This window comes from Mesoplodon densirostris, chromosome 5, assembly GCF_025265405.1.
Source record: "Mesoplodon densirostris isolate mMesDen1 chromosome 5, mMesDen1 primary haplotype, whole genome shotgun sequence".
Taxonomy (NCBI): Eukaryota; Metazoa; Chordata; class Mammalia; order Artiodactyla; family Ziphiidae; genus Mesoplodon; species Mesoplodon densirostris.
Window position 1 is genome coordinate 13,873,506 of NC_082665.1, and position 16,961 is coordinate 13,890,466.

The 16,961-nt window shown below is 41.0% G+C and overlaps 1 protein-coding gene across 3 annotated transcripts in view; it reads left to right on the plus strand.

Moving 5' to 3' along the window:
- TIAM1 (TIAM Rac1 associated GEF 1) overlaps positions 1-16,961 on the plus strand; it is a 138,357-nt gene that overhangs the window by 25,200 nt on the left and 96,196 nt on the right. For all 3 annotated transcript variants that reach the window (XM_060099758.1, XM_060099760.1, XM_060099759.1), the window contains exons 4-5: positions 14,084-14,308; positions 16,196-16,381. In XM_060099758.1, coding sequence (XP_059955741.1) covers positions 14,084-14,308; positions 16,196-16,381 — 411 coding nt within the window. The remainder of the gene's footprint in view (positions 1-14,083; positions 14,309-16,195; positions 16,382-16,961) is intronic.

The window sequence follows — 16,961 nt, forward strand, 5'->3', positions numbered from 1 at the left end:
ATTCTTTGAGTTTCTTGGATGTACTGATGTATATACGTGTTTGAATCACATTTGGAAAGTTTTCAGCTGTTATTTTTTCAAATAATCTTCCTGCTCATGTCTCTTCTCTCTTCTCCTTCTGGGACACCTATTATGTTTAAGTTAGTATGCTTGATTGTGTCTCATAGATCTCTGGGACTCTGTTCATCTTTCTGTATTCTTTTTTTGTTTTGTTGCTTAGACTGGATAGTCTCAGTTGACCTACTTCAAGTTCACTGATTCTTTTTTTTTTTTGCCAGTTCAAATCTGCCCTTGAGCCCCTCTGTTGAATTTTTCACTTCATTTATTCTACATTTTAACTTTAGAATTTGTATTTGGTTCTTTTTAAAAGAGAATAATTTTTATTTCACTACTGATATTCTCTAATGATTGGAGAGATTACCTTAAGTGCCCAGAAGTAATAAATCTCTTACTCTTTCCCAAGGACTTCTGTATGTACCTCTTCAACACTTAGGCAGTTAGTTTACAGCTCTGCTGTAGTCTTCACCTCTGTTTGCACAGAGCCTCGAGATCAGCCTGAGGGGTGAGCACAGGGCCTTCTCAGGGTTTTCTGAGCATGTGTACAGTTCTGTGCATGTATGTGACCTTCTAAATTCTGAGGACTATGGATATCTTACTCCCCAGCTTTTCCTAAAGTTTCTCAGTCAACTCTGTTTTGCCCCAGCTGTTACCACAACCTCAGGCAACTGTGATATTAAACAGTTGTCACTGATTGCTTTTTACAAACCGACCTGGAGTAAAGGGTTGTGTACATGAATGAGTTCTGAGTCAAGTCAAATAGCTACAAGCCCTGTGAATGGGGATTTCTTATGCAGTATTAAACAGGTCAGATAATGACTTTTCTGAGAATGGTGTTTTGGGGGAGCTCCAAACCCATTCTGCCCCCTTCAGTGGCTGTTTGACTGCTGGTTTTCACATGAATGTGGAGATAGAGAGATGATGAGAATAGTGCAGTAAGATACCCTTATACTTAATATTGTTAGTGAGATTCAGCCTTTTTTTTTTCCAATAAATACACCTCAATTAAGTTGCAAGACTTAATTTCCAGAGTTCTGAAAAAGTCCATCTTGACAATTTTTGCCAGTGTTGTTATTGCTTTTATGGAGGATCATCTTTTTGAGGTTCTTATTCTCCCATTGCTTCTGATGGACTCATGAGGACACTTTAGAGACTAGACAATTTTAAGAGTTATAGCAGCACTATTATCAGTTACGCCAGGATAATAGGCATAAGTTTCAATAGTCCTAGGCTAACTGAGTTGTATGACAACCTTTCCATATGTACATTTGAGTTGACCCCAGTTTGTAGGGATCCTGAGCAGTATTGCTATGAGTATTCATTCTTCTATCTATGTTCAGGATACATTTGTCCACATTTCTTTTGGTACATACCTAGGACTGCCATTGCTGGGTCATGGGATATATGCACACATTCAAGTCTCCTAGATACTGTCAGTTTCCAAAATTATTGAAATAATTTATGCTCCCATCAGCAGCCTAGGAGAATTCCAGTTCTTCCTCATCCTTGTCCACACATGTTATTGTCAGATCTTTTTTTAAAAACTATTAGTATGAAGTTGAGCACATTTTTATGGGTTTAATGACTATTTCAATATCATCTTTTGTGAAGTTTCTATTTCAGTCTCCTGCCTCTTTTTCCATTTAGTCGTCTTTCTTCTCTTGATGATTCATAGCAGTTTTTTACATATTTTGTATATCATCTCTTTGTTGACTATATGCATTGCAGATATCCTTTTCCATTAGGTGGCTAGCCTTCTACTCTCTTAAAGTTATTCTTTGTTATACCAAAACTTTTAGATTTTAATGTAGTCTCATTTCTCAAGTCTTCCCTAATGGGTAGTGCTTTGTGTATCCTATTAAAAAAATCTACATGCTCTGTTTCCTGAAAATATTCTTCTACATAACTTATAAACCATTGTGTTTCCAAATCTAGCATAGCTTTTTATTAATTATGGGATATCTTGCAAATGAGGAAATGCCTAACTACTTTAACAATAACAACAATAATAACATTATTATGATACCAGCAGTTATCTTTGACTGCGCCCTTATTGTGTGCCACTGCCTTGAAAGTGTTTTACAATGTGAATCCACTTAATTCTTCCAGAAATCAGTGAATTAGATTGTGTATCCATATTTTGACTAATTGATGTGGATTGTGTACCACCTTTTGTGAAGCTAAGGCTTACAGAGGCTAATGATTCGATGTCAAGTCACAGTTACTGAGTGTTGGGGCTGGATTCAAACCAAGCCTCTCTTTTGCCGAAGCCCCTTATTGTCTAAGTATATTATTTATCCCATTACTATTACTACTTACCCTAAGAAGAACATGGGCAAGAATCAGTGATTACAGTAAAAAGTGACTTTTTCTCATTCTTAGAATTAAGCCACTCACTGGGAATATTTCAAAACTAACTTGATTTTGGCCATTCTTGCTTCATTATACAGGTTAGATGATAATCTCATTGATTTCAGGATACTCTCTTTTTTACCTACACACCCATGATGTGAATTCCTTTTGAAAGGACTTTCCTGGCCATAAAATTGCTAATAGAATCTGAATACCCATTAGGTCACATTGAATAAAATTCTTTTGTGGCAACATAGGACCTTATTCATGAAAACCTCTGTGTCCTCTTGTTTTGGTGAAATTTTTATGCTACTTACGTGGGATAGAGCACAAAATGAACCTTTTCAGAGGAAATTACTGCTCTTTAGGGTCCATGAGGGCATTTTCTACCTTCTACTTATTGTAATCCACATGACTCTGGAGGGGCTGAATTTGAAAGGAACCTGTGTGTGTAGGGGGTGAGGCTAAAGCGAGGGAGATCAAGCACGATTATGGAAATAATTTGTAGGTTATTCCAGCCCCAGGGCTCAGTTCAGCGCACATAGTTTCCGGAGCTCGTATGCTTCTGATCTGATGCTGTTATTCAGATTCTCCCATGGAAAGGAGATTCATGTTACCAGCAGAAGTAGAAAAGGGGTTTTGTGTGCCAGATGGGGGTGGGAATGGGCATGAATGTTAGAGCAGCTTATATAGAAGAAGTGCTACCCTGTCTGCAGAGGGAGGCTATAGCTCCTGCATTTAAACTATTTTAATTAGCGTTCTTCCCTCCAACTAGAAGCCAGAAATAGCACCCATCACCTACAAAGTACCGTTTCCTCTTGGCCCTCTCTTCATCCATTATGGGAGGATGTTACAATTCCAAAAAGCTCAGTGACTTTTATGGTAACGTATCCTAATATTAGTTTTAAATTCCTATATTAAATGCCTTGGGAACATAGTTAGCAGGCAGAGTGAGAATGATGCCTGATTGGGTAGAAAATCGTATGCAATTATATATCTAAAGAAGTGTAGAAAATATTATCTCTAAGGGGTCACTGCCTTTCCATAGAATGTTTCTTATCATTAGGAATGTCACTTGTATGAGGCTACAGCATGCATATATATATATACAAATAAATATATATATATTGCTGATCCCCAACTCCTAATTTTTATAGCATGCATATTTTAAAAAGACCCTTTTAAAAGAAGAATAGTATTTGTATCTTTATGTTGAGTTGGGGATTGGATGTGATAATGCAAGTCAGGTATCTGATAGCAAATGCTCAATAAATGTTATAGTAAGCATTTAATTATAAGAAAATGAGACTAGTTCCCCAAGTATCTTTACAGAAGTTGAGTGTGGCTTCTGTGTGAAAAGTCTAAGGCTTTGAGTTTTATCATGCTCTGGGGAATTATCTTCAAGTGCCACATCTGGTTGTACGTATCAGACTCGATGAAGGTCATTGGCATATGCCCTGGACAAGGGCAGCCAGATTAAGAAAAAATCTGGAAATCCTCTTTCACAAGGAGCATCACGTGGACTTGGTAGAAAAGACTTTAGAAAGGATTTAGTATCTTGGACTTGAGTAGATTAACATCCAGCCTCCCTCGTAAGGTAGGCACCATCTCTGCAAGGCCCCCCGCAGCTGGTCAGCCTGGACATCTGGACAACTTCCATCCCTGGGAAGCTCCCAGCTCTTTAACCATCTCCTTTGTTAGTTGGCTCCAAGTTCTAGAAAGTTCTTCGCCATGTTGAGATAATACGTTCTTTCCGGTGACTTTTGCCATTTCCCTTTGCTTCCATATTCTCCCCCAGAGTTTAAAGTAAGCCTTTCCTGCTTATTCTTTCTCATAACCTTCTAAATACTTGAAAACAGCTCTCATTTCCCTCCACCATGTCTCCTGTTTAGGTCTCCCTGCTTGAGGTTTCCGAGCCAGTCTCCCAATGATTCAGTTCCTCTCCTTGACGTTCTCTCTCGTGTTCCAGAACCTGACACCCTGTCAGGTTCCACCCTGTGCCGCCTGCATTTTGGTTCCTGTTCCTCTCATTTCCTCCATGATGCTGGTGTCAATTCCTTAATTTATTAGAAACCACAACAAACGGATGACTCATACCCAGCTTGTGGTCTCTCCAACCCTCAGCATCAAGGTCTTCTCCATCTTACTTTAATAGATTTTTTGAAAAGTCCAAATGCAGAACTTAGATTTACCTCTTTGAAATTTTATCTTTGTGGTTTTCTTCTGTCTAATGAAATCATCTAGGATCTTAATTTGATCTTCCCTGATGTTTATATCCCTCCTAACTTGGAGGTATCTAGAGATATGACAAATTCAATGTTTGGTCTGTATTCTCATTGTTAAGTGTTGACTTGGTCTCTAGCTAAGTCCTGTTTTCTCATCACTGTAGATCATTTCCCTGCCTCTCGCCAGCCACTTAGAAATATTTACCTTTGGTTTTGGCATAAGTTGGTTGTGAAGAAGGGTCACCGATGGCATGTGTGGAACTCCAGGCCAAATTTTTTAATCTCTGTAAAGAATTGGACTCAACCCAGATCATCTTGTCAGCACCATTCTGGTGGCTCAATCTCATGCCATCTGGTGAAAGAAATAGCAGATATGACCCACGAGCCATAGACTCAAGTTCAAGAGCTCCTTAGGGCATCCTATGAATGCCCCATTTGGGATAGAGGATCAGAGAGCTCCCTGACGGGGAGAAAGTGAATGGGGTCCCTCCTGGACCCAGCCCATTCCCAGTACCAGAGGGGGCCTTTGCAAAGGATGAGGTGCCATTGGCCCTGCTCTAAGGAAAGTATTGTGGGAGAGTATGGATGTTGAAGTGCAAAATGATGCACAGGGCTGGTAATTGTTTGCAGTGCATGCCCTGCTATTAATGTGTTCAGAGGTTTCTCCACATATGTTAAAAGTACAGTGCACAGGGGCTTCCCTGGTGGCGCAGTGGTTGAGAATCTGCCTGCTAATGCAGGGGACGCAGGTTCGCGCCCTGGTCTGGGAAGATCCCACATGCCGTGGAGCAACTAGGCCTGTGAGCAACAACTACTGAGCCTGTGTGTCTGGAGCCTGTGCTCCGCAACAAGAGAGGCCACGATAGTGAGAGGCCCGTGCACCTTGATGAAGAGTGGCCCCCGCTTGCCACAACTAGAGAAAGCCCTCACACAGAAATGAAGACCCAACACAGCAAAAATAAATAAATTAATTATTAAACTCCTACCCCCAACATCTTCTAAATAAATAAAAAAATAAATAAAAACAAAAAAAACCCCTGAGTTCTAGTCCTAGCTCTGCCGCTTACTATCTCAACTTTAAAAAAAAAAGTACAGTGCAGAGATGTAATTGTGGCCGAGTTAGATTTTTGCATATAATTTGTATACTGTTATGTATCATCCAAATAATGTTACTAACAGTATTCCTCTTCCTTTTTACAATATTTTAAATTTGTATTTAAGTCAATATGAACAGATAGCTTTATTTATTTATTTATTTATTTATTTATTTATGTAATTGAAGTATAGTTGATTTACAATGTTGTATTTGTTTCAAGTGTACAGCAAAGTGATTCAGTTATATATATACTTTTTTCAGATTCTTTTCCATTATAGTTTATTACAAGATGTCGAATGTAGCTCCCTGTGCTACACAGTAGAACCTGGTTGTTTATCTAATTTATATGTAATAGTTTGTATCTGCTAATCCCAAACTCCTAATTTATCCCCCTACCCCCTGCTGCCTTTCCCCTTTGATAACCATGAGTTTGTTTTCTATGTCTGTGAGTCGGTTTCTGTTTTGAACACATAGTTTTAAATAATTCAATTAACGTTAAAAGAAATAAAGTGAAATTCTCTTCCCATACTTCCTTACCCTCTCTTCCAATCCTCATTCCCTTAAGCAACTGTACTCCACTATTTTAACTGTTTTTTTTTTTTGTTGTTGTTGTTGTTGTTTTGTTTGTTTGCTTTTTCTTGCATTTACCCTCATTTCTCATCAATATGCTTATACTGTCTCTGACCAGGATTCTTGGACTCCTTAATCAGCAGAAATTGGTAAGAGGGGAGATGAAAAGTTCTGGCAAGGCTTTACTGGGACTGGAGCTGCAACATGAGGGAGAGAAACAAGTAACAGTTTCCCTTGCTCACTCTCTGAAGGGGGGCAAGCTTGACCCTTCAGTGGGGTGAGGGTGGGGATGGATTGGTGGGTCGGGCAGGAGGGGTGGTTTGCCCGCCCCCTTGGTGGTGCTATGCACAGGGATCATGCACAGTACCCTGCTTGTGCTCCTGACACCTCAAAAGTGGCAGCTGGGTTTTTGGTCTTTTTGTATCTTATTGTTCATAATTTGCTCCAACTGCACATGTATGCAGTTATTTTTAGTCCCTTATAGTTACTTTGTATTCTATTGCTGGTGGAGATGTTTGTCCAGGTGCAAGTAATGCAGCAAAGGGTCCCAGGTCCCAGCCTGTCTCAATACTATGTCTTAACTGACCTTAGACATTAACTACTGATTTTCTGTTATGATAGATGAATATCTAGCTGTATTATATACACATTCTCCTTTCCTCATTTTCTATATGGTTACATGAAAATTTGGGGGTAAATTGGTAGTCCCTGTTACGCTGTTTTTTTTTGTTTGTTTTTTTTTTTTGTTTTTTTGCGGTATTCAGGCCTGTCACGGTTGTGGCCTCTCCCATTGTGGAGCACAGGCTCCGACACGCAGGCTCAGCGGCCATGGCTCACGAGCCCAGCCGCTCCGCGGCATGTGGGATCTTCCCGGACCAGGGCACAAACCCATGTCCCCTGCATCGGCAGGTGGACTCTCAACCACTGCGCCACCAGGGAAGCCCTGTTACGCTGTTTTGATGTCACCTTGCTGTATGACCATATAAATAGCATCAGCTGCTGAGCCAAATAGTGTACTATCATTTTATTTCCTTTCTTGAACAACATTTTGTTTTTTGCCCATAGTTAATGATTATCTTTTTTTTTTCCTGCTTAATTTGCTTATTTCTGGTTACTTCACAATATTTTCTAAATCTCCAATTCATTAAATAGTTGATTAGTACTGTTTTTTTCCCCTGGAGCCTGCCCTCCCCTGGCCCTTTATCCTCCTGCTTCAATCTTGTCTCTCTCTAGACCTTATGCATAGCAGTCACCGTGTTAACTCATCCATGTGCTCTGGTGTCTGCCTTTTATGCTGGAGGCTTTTCATCACATGTCTGGTGATCCTCAGTTGTCTGACCACATTTAAGTATGAGATACCAAAGAAGTGCTTGGATCTCATCAGTGCACATTGTCATCTACTGGTGGCTATGACAGCATGAACAGATTGGGAGGCCTTTTGTGGAGGGGATCCAGTTGATAATATTTGTTGGCCTTTTCTGGGGGCTACTCAGCTTTGCCATGGCCACTCACTGGGTCAGGTTTCCATGTGTTCCTTTGTTTGCAGTAAACAGTTCCTTTTTGTGTGTCTGGCTTCCTGGAGCCTGGAGACTCTCTTATTCTTTTCTTTTTTTTTTTTTTTTTTTGTGGTACGCGGGCCTCTCACTGTTGTGGCCTCTCCCGCCGCGGAGCACAGGCTCCGGACGCGCAGGCTCAGCGGCCACGGCCCCAGCCGCTCCGCGGCATGTGGGATCCTCCCGGACCGGGGCACGAACCCACATCCCCTGCATCGGCAGGTGGACTCCCAACCACTGCGCCGCCCAGGGAAGCCCGCCTCTCCTATTCTTGAAAGAGTTCACCTGGGGTGGGTGAGAGGTGGGAGGTAAGGGTGGGAGTGGTGCCCAGTTACATGACTTTCTCCAGTGGATGAGAGGAGCCCCAGATTACAATTATGGGGTCATATCTGTCATTCTCTTTATAGGTATTAACAGTGATGGTTTAATTAAGTCTTGTATAAATAAAACTCTAAAATGTGTTAAGCAGAGAACCAATGAGAAAAAAGTCATTTCAGGAACTCACACAGGAACTTCATTCCCACCTAGCCTCTTAAAATTAATGCATAACTTTATTCTCCTTTTTGTTTTTTTTAAAGTGGAAAAAAGTTCAACCTACTTTACAATTATTCTTGTGCTTCTATAAACTCAAATTATCTGACATTTTAGTTTCCTGGATCTGGCATATATTCTCTAGTACCTCTCTTGTTTAAAATGAATTTCCCTTTCCTGCCACTCACGTAAACCATTGATTATCTGGAATCACGAAGTATCCTCCATTCAGTTGGGTAATTGAAGCTGGATCTATTTAAATACATAATGAAGCCCTGTGCTCCATCTTAACTCTGCGCTCAAAGGGGCTCTTATGCAAAATGCACTTTTTGCTGATTATATTCCTCTGTCAGCAAGAACTTTGCTTATTCCCTTCCCTGAACTTTATACAGTATTTATGGCATCCCCAGCAGGCAAAAAGGAAGAAGCACACAATTCACTCTCTCTACCTGTCTGCTGCCGTTTGTTTAGTGGAAAGTGATGCATGTGGAAGAAGTTGAGATGGTACCACTTGGTGGTCTCCCCTTCCTGCCTTTCTGACCACTGGATTCTGATGGAGGGCGCTGGAGTGGACCTGGTATCCCTCATTAAACTTGCCTGGTTCGAGAAGGTGATGCACGGTTGGCGGCTTTGAAAAGCTTTTTCTAGCACGTCAGAGTTGAAATCCTGGCGTGGCCACACTGGAGAACACGGTATCAAGTTAGTGGTCTGCTGTGATCAGCTCAGAAGTGTTAAGCCTGCAAACGGCTAGGAACTGTTTCAAGAGTTGTCTCTACTTAACCTGCTGCTGACAGCAGTCAGCGCCATCTTTCCCACCCTCTCAGTCACACGTAGCCCGTGTAGGCCGCTGCCAAAGGACAGACTCTGCTGAAAAGCTCATTTAGTGAATTGTCCTTGGAAATTGATGTGTCCTAATGGTAGAGAACGGAAGAGACTGCTGTTTTATTTAGGCAGGACAGTAGGAGCAAAAATTCTCTCTAATGGAATTGCCTTCAGCCTCTGACAGGTTTTAAAAGCAGTTGGAGACTTGAGCGTACTTAATGGTTAGAAGGCTGATGGCTATATTTTTCATAACGCTGTGATCATACTTTTCTAAACATCTTTCTCTAGGTTGTGAGACTTGGTATGTTTTTTCCCCTTCTTTTTATTTTATCTTATTTAAAAAATTTTAAGTTGTGCTAAAATATACATAACATACCATCTTAACTGTGTCCAAGGGCACAGTTCAGCGGCATTAAGTGCATTCACATTGTTGTGTACCCATCACCACCATCCATCTCCAGAGCTCTTTTCATCTTGTAGAACTGAAACTCCGTACCCATCGAACTCCCCATTTTCCTCTTCCCCTAACCACTGGCAACCACCATCTTCCTTTCTCTTGAATAAATAAATTCCAGGTTAGCTACACCTTTCAAAGGATGTTGAGCTTCATCAACTAGTATCGGTTTCCTTCATTTCCACCTCTTAAGTGGGAGGCAAACATAAACTCTCTGACATGAGAATGGGGTGTGTTGCCCCTGGCTGAGTTTGAGGAGAATCTCACAGGCAGAAGGAAGAAGGAGCTCTCTTTACATTAAGTGAAGAGACCAAAAAGCTGTTGTTCTGCAGAACCTATCAGCCTGTGGCTCCTCTTGGAGGGTAACAGTGTATTATACAGACTCTTATTTAAAAAACATTACTTATTTTGAAATGGAATTCTTACTTTGCTAGTGTATCAGTCAGGATGGGTTAGATTATGCTGCAGTAAGGAACAACCCTCACATCTCCATGGCTTAACATACCTTTTCATTCTGGCCATGTGTGTGTAGGACATTGTCTATGAAGCTCTTCTCATCCTAGACACTTAGGGACCCAGGCTGACAGAAGCTCCATCTTGCCCCACAATTCCAGGACTGCAAGCAAAAGGACAAGAATAGGGTGAATCAGGCTTTTGTTTACTAGTAACACATGGTGCTTCTACTCAGATTCATTGGCCCCAGGCAAATGGCATAGCCACACCTAACTTCACAGGGACCAGTAAAATTCCATCCCTCTGTGTCCCTAGGGAGAGCGCAAAAGGAGTGGGCAACGCTAAAAACCCCACAGCTAGGTTTTTAGAGCAATTGGTGAGAGCTGGGGGGTGGGGCTCTGGAGTGGTGTGTGTAGCATATTAAAAAAATTTTTTTAAAGAATAGGATTGACGGAGATCAGGGTTTATAATAAAGGACTGGGTCATCTCTAATTTTACTGGGCTTTAGTTTCTTCATCTGTAAAATCGTCACCCGGACCCCTTCTAGATGAATATATTTATTTAAAATGTTAAGTTTATAACTTGTATTTAGCAGAGTTTGTATCAGGAGTTTTAAGCTCTTTCTAACTATCCCTCAGATATTATGTCAGGGTTGTAGGTATTTACTTTTCTTCCCCTGGGCTGGGGGTGGAGGAGGGGGAGGGGAGGCAGAGATGAGTGAGGATCGTCTTGGGGGAATAGATACTGACCTCTCACTGAGCACTGATGCACCAGCTGTTTTTACTGGAGACACATCCTCTCTTCATTAGTGACATGCTACCTCTGCATGGATTCCATCTGAAACACCCCCCAGTATCCTTTTCACATGGGTGAAAACACCAGCTCCCTTCACATCTAAAAGCTCCTTGTTTCCATGGAGCTGTGCATACAAAAGGGAAAAGCATATTTTGGCTCAGGGGACTAGCTGTTTATCAGATGCTGCCAGGCACTTTAGAGGACAAAGAAGTGATGCTGGAAAAGGTCATGCTGTTGGGAACTTCCATTACAACCTTGCAGTGACAATTTTTCCTGAAAAATAGACTCTGAAGGGTAATATTTTTTAAGATAGTTATAGAAAAAGTATGCTTAAATATTAGGGTCATATATCTTGGAAGGATCTTTTTTAAACTGTCTATTAAAGGATGCCATATACACAGAAAAGTACACATCTTGATGATGTTTCACAAGCTGGGCACACCCGTGACATAACACTCACATAACCAGCACCCAGATCCAGAAGCACAATGTGGCCAGCACCCCAGAGACCTCCCTATGCTTCCTTCCAGATGCTACCCCTCTCCCCACAATTCCCGTCAAACAACTCTTCTGACTTCTAACAGTGTACATTAGTTTTGCCTGTGTTTGTACTTTATATAAATAGAGTCTTATAGTCTATACTCTTCCGTGTCTGGCTTCTTTTCCTCGATGTTACGTGTGTGAGATTTATCCATATTGTAGTGGGTAGTTCCTGGTCTTTCATTCTCGTTGCTGTGTAGTGTGGCACTGTGTGATTATACACATTATTCATTCAGTCTCCTGTAGACAGGTGTTGGGATAGTTTCTAGTTTTGTCCATTGCAAGTTGTACTGCTGTGAACATTTTGGGACATATATTTTCGTGAGCACAGGACTGCATTTCTGTTGAGAATATACCCACAAGTGCATTTCAGGCGTCACAAGGTGTGCATATATTCCACTTTCGGAGGTAATACCAAATAGTTTTCCAAACCAGTTATACCAGTTTACTCTCCAGCAGCTCATAAGAACTCTGGTTGCTCCATATCTTCACCAGCACTTGGTATTTTCTTCTTGGAAGTTTTTCTTTCAGAAAAGAATCCTTACTTGATTGTTTTCCCATCTGAACTGATTCCTTCTCTAATAAATTTTAGAAAGTGGGGGGAAGGGGGCAGTGAATAACCCCATCTGGCAAAATACCCACTGATGCTGAGGCATGGAGAGATAGCAAACGTTTTAGTTGCACTAGGCAGGAGGAAGCATGGTGGTTTTATATGTTGGGGGATCTTAAAGTCTGTGTTTTTCTTGAATAACTTTAAAGTGATACACAAAGACAAAATGTAACGTAGTTACTTTCCAAGAGGAGATTAAATATTAAGAATTCGAAGTGGAGTTTTTAACTCTCAAAGAATTAAAGGGAGGAATGGGGGGTGAAATGGATAAAGGTAGTCAGTTCTAAGCTTCCAATTATAAGATGATTAAGTCCTAGGTGTGTAGTGAAAAAAAAGATGAATCTCATATACACACATTGCCTTTTTTCCTAACTTTCTCTACCTACAAGTGTTTACCTTTGACTTCCAATGTCTTTTTCTCTTCTTCTTTTCCCACTCAGTCCTCACAAAATGATTCCATTTGCTTTATCAGGTGGTACTTCTGCTGTTTCTTTAGGAGAATGCCTAGCTACTAAAGTCTTCTTTAGATACAGGCAAATATTTTGTTGTAAACGTAACAACTGACAGATTGTCTAGGTTTGTCCAGTGTGTGGTGTCTCTGCTGGCAGACACCAGTTGTAACATTTGATGCAGTTTCTTTTGTGGAATATGATGAGATTCAGGAATAATATAGACACCTGCGGTGGTGCCTTCACTTAAATTTCAGTCATGTGGGTGGGGTCCTGTTAATAGCATTTTGTTTGCAAACCATGGCTCAAATGAGTCAGGAAACTAAGAAGATGCATCAGAGGGGGAAAAAAAAATGACAGTGTTTTGTGCGTGAAAAATGATGCCGTCAGCTACTTTAATATTGAAGTAGCCAAAAAGACCCTTTGTTCAGATGAGCTAACTTCTGAGCATTTACTAAACTTCTCTAGGTTTGAGGCGATATTCATTGAGTTCCTAAAGAATTAATCATGGCACATTGTTACACATGAGCTATCCCCCCAACTTTTGCCTTTCAGAACGCTGTGAGTCACAGCAAGCCCACTTTGAGGTTACCTGCCCATTGGTGGGTGTTACCCAGCATTGTCTTTAAATCCCTTTTGACCTGGTCATTCTTAGTGGCTGGGATCCTGCTGAGTGGTTGCTATTCCTAGACACTTCCCTAAGACGGTATTGCTTCTCACTCCTTGAACTACCTTCCCAGCCCTAGTTTTGTCATGGCTGCTTGGCTCTGGCAGGGGACCTGTGGATTGGGGTCACTGTGGTTCACTGGGGGAAGGTTTGTTGCATCTTCCTTGGCCAATAATATCCCTCGGCCTCACTCTTACCATGGAACTGACCAGTCCTCTCTGGAAACTGACCTTTGCTTCATAGCAACCCACTTAACTGGAAACTAAGCTGTCTGTATAGGATTATCACATATACAAGTATTTTAGTGCAAACTACCGTAGACTGGGTGGCTTAGAAACATTCTGGAGGCTGGAAGTCTGAGATCAGGGTGGAAGCATGGTTGGGTTCTGGTCAGGCCCATTCTGTGATTCATAGATGGCTGTCTTCTTGTTGTGTCCTCACATGGTAGAAGGGAGCTAGCTAGCTCTTTGGCCTCTTTCTTAGAAGGTCACTAATCCCCTGTATGAAGACTCCACCCTCATGACCTAATTACCTCCCAAAGTCTCCACCTCCTAGTACCATCACACTGAGGGTTATGATTTCAGTGTTTGAATTGGGGGGTGGGGGACACATGTTTGGTCCACTGCAACAAGTGAGTTCAGTAAGTACACTGGGTGAGCAGACATGGTGACCTCATTCCCATCAGCTGTTGGGGGCTGGGGGTGGGGTGGGGGGGTTGGTGTCTGACCTAAGACTAACTTCTTTTAGGTGTTCTCTGAAGGAGGAGTTCAGAAAGGTTAGCCTTCCTCATGGGGTGTCTAGACCTGCCTCCTTGACTCCCAGCCATCGCTTGTCTGGAAATGCACTGGTTTGTCTATGATAACCTAAGAGGTGGCTGTTTCTTCTTGGCCCCCACCTCCCCCATCACAGACCACCAGCCAGACGGAGCTGGAGAACTGGATCACTGCCATCCATTCTGCCTGTGCAGCCGCTGTCGCAAGGCACCATCACAAAGAAGACACGCTCCAACTGCTGAAGTCGGAAATCAAAAAACTGGAACAGAAGATTGATATGGATGAAAAGATGAAGAAAATGGGCGAAATGCAGCTGTCTTCAGTCACTGATTCAAAGAAGAAGAAAACTATATTAGATCAGGTAATTGTTCTTCCGTGTTTAGACGTGGGCAAAATCCTTAGGTCTTGAAAGTTTTTCTGCTGCCTTGGAATCGAGAAACATGATCGGTTATCTCGCTGTCAGCTTGTCATCCTGACTGCTAAATTCTTTATTTGACTGTCAGTTTTCCTCACCCGTTGTTCACCGTTGATTGTTATGAACTAAAGGGAACAATATTAAATTGAATGAAAGACAGAAATCTAATAACAGAGCCCACCCGCTCCTACCAATGGCATGCTGTTCTTGGAGATCTGTGTAACTGGAAAGTCTGCAATTTCATTCCCCACGTTATCAGGTTAACTTGGTGCTTAACTGTGATGGGGATTCATTCCTGACTCCTCAATAAGTTTAGACTTCTAAATTTGGGGAAAGGTAGAGTGTGTTTTAAAAATATATGTATAATTGCTGTATATGTGCACAAGTATATTTCATGCTGAAAGGGAAAGATTTCGTGAGATAAGAGAGGACATTTTTGCCTTCAATTTAGTTGTTTTAAAGTCAGTGATAGCCACCTAGTAACACTTTGAAATTTTGCCTAATATGTTGGGAAATAATTATGTGAATAAATACTATTTAAATAATTGACCAGCATGTGATCTTCCATATTTCTCTCTGTCTATTCTTTCCCTCTATTACCCGGTACTGTATTTTTTTTAAACAGAGGTAAAATTCACATAACACAAAATTAACCACTTTAAAGCATACAATTCAGTGGCATTTAGTACATTTACAATGTTGAGTAACCACAACCTCTGTCTAGTTCCAACACATTGTCATCTACCTCAAAAGGAAACCCATACCTTTTAAGCTGTTGTTCCCCTCTGCCCTGGCATTCTGTCTCTATGGATTTACCAATTTCGGATGTTTCACAAAAATGCACTTGCATAATATGTGACCTTTTGTGTCTGACATCTTTCAGTTAGCATAATGTTTTGGAGATTGATCCACATTTCAGTATGTATACTTCATTCCTTTTATGGCTGAATATTATTCCATTGTATGTATACACCACAATTTGTTTACCCATTCATCTGTTGATAGACATTTGGGCTGTTTCCATTATTTGACTGCTGTGAATAGTGCTATGGATATGTGTTTACACTAACACTGTATTTTAAGTTGAAGTAAAAAGGTAGATATCAACCATTAATCAATATCCACATCATAGCTAACATCTCTGAGCCTTCACTATATGCCAGACCCTGGTCCCACTCTTATTGTTGCATTATCTTATTCAACCATCACATCAGCCTCAGGAGGTAGGTATTATTTTGCCATTTTGAAAAATGTGGAAATATCTTGGATATATCATCTGGTTGGAACTATGTATTCCAGAGTCTGGGTCTACACCATCTAGTTTTCCACTGTCCCACCCTGTACTCTCTACCACCCACCTCTTCCCCAAAGCTCTTGGCTTATTTGCCTCTGATTTTGAAATCACCTCGCTTTTCTTCTTCATTGTCTTCCTATGAAAATCCACCTCTTGGTAAGTCATATAATTCTCCAGTGCTGGAAATCCTCCATTTTTTTACGTCTTCTCCCTTGGATTTGTGGTCCAGAGCCTGGAGCTAATGGACATATCATGGCCGCAAATGTGAAATCTATGATGGGAGGGAAGAGAGCAACTAAGGATATCTCTTCTATTTATCATACTGAATTTATGTCTATAGATGTTTGCAGAAAAGCATGTAAGCTATGGAAACAGTAATACTTGACCTATTACCTAAGAAATTTAGGGTACCTGGTATTTACCCCTTAGGACTAAAATTAATACCTTTATAACAGAAATTTGTACATTTGTGTGGGATAAAATTAACACTTGTTTTCCCTCTTTCTCCCCACTCTTTTCCCATATTTTCACCACTGTAGATCTTTGTTTGGGAGCAGAATCTTGAACAGTTCCAAATGGACCTGTTTCGCTACCGCTGTTATTTAGCCAGCCTCCAAGGTGGGGAGCTCCCCAACCCTAAAAGGCTACTTGCCTTTGCAAGCCGTCCAACGAAAGTGGCAATGGGCCGCCTTGGAATCTTTTCTGTATCATCTTTTCATGCGCTGGTGAGTAAAAGCTAATGAATTTTTGAAAAAATATTCATCTTGACTATTAATCCTGAGCCCTTGACAAGAGTCTCTGAAGTAGTTTTCTAGTTTACTGCTCTGTGTGGATTTCTGATATGTCCTCCCTGGGTCATGGATGCAAATCTTCACTTGAATCTATTCTGACATTTATTACTTAAGCCTCTCTTGATGGGCCCTTAATTATTGTGCAAAGAAAATATGAAAGGTATTACCTTAAGAGATCTTTGCATGTGGTGCTTGTGGATAACTCATGTCATTTTTAGGCAGTGTCATGTTTTTAACCCCAATACATACTTTTTATATTTACCTCATGGAAATGGTAAGTGGAAAGCTTGTTCTCTCATGCGTAAATGTGTTCTTCCTCTCTCTCACTTGCCCACGTGGAAACACATACACCATATATTGAACATAGATCTCTTTGGAAATCTTCCTTTTCACTTTATTTTTTACCATGGTTTTGGTGACCATAAATACCTGATGCATTTGAAGAAGGCCATGACCTTCTGTGTTTATCAGCCCAACATATGTAGTTGCTTGGGGAAGAGAATTTTCATCTGAC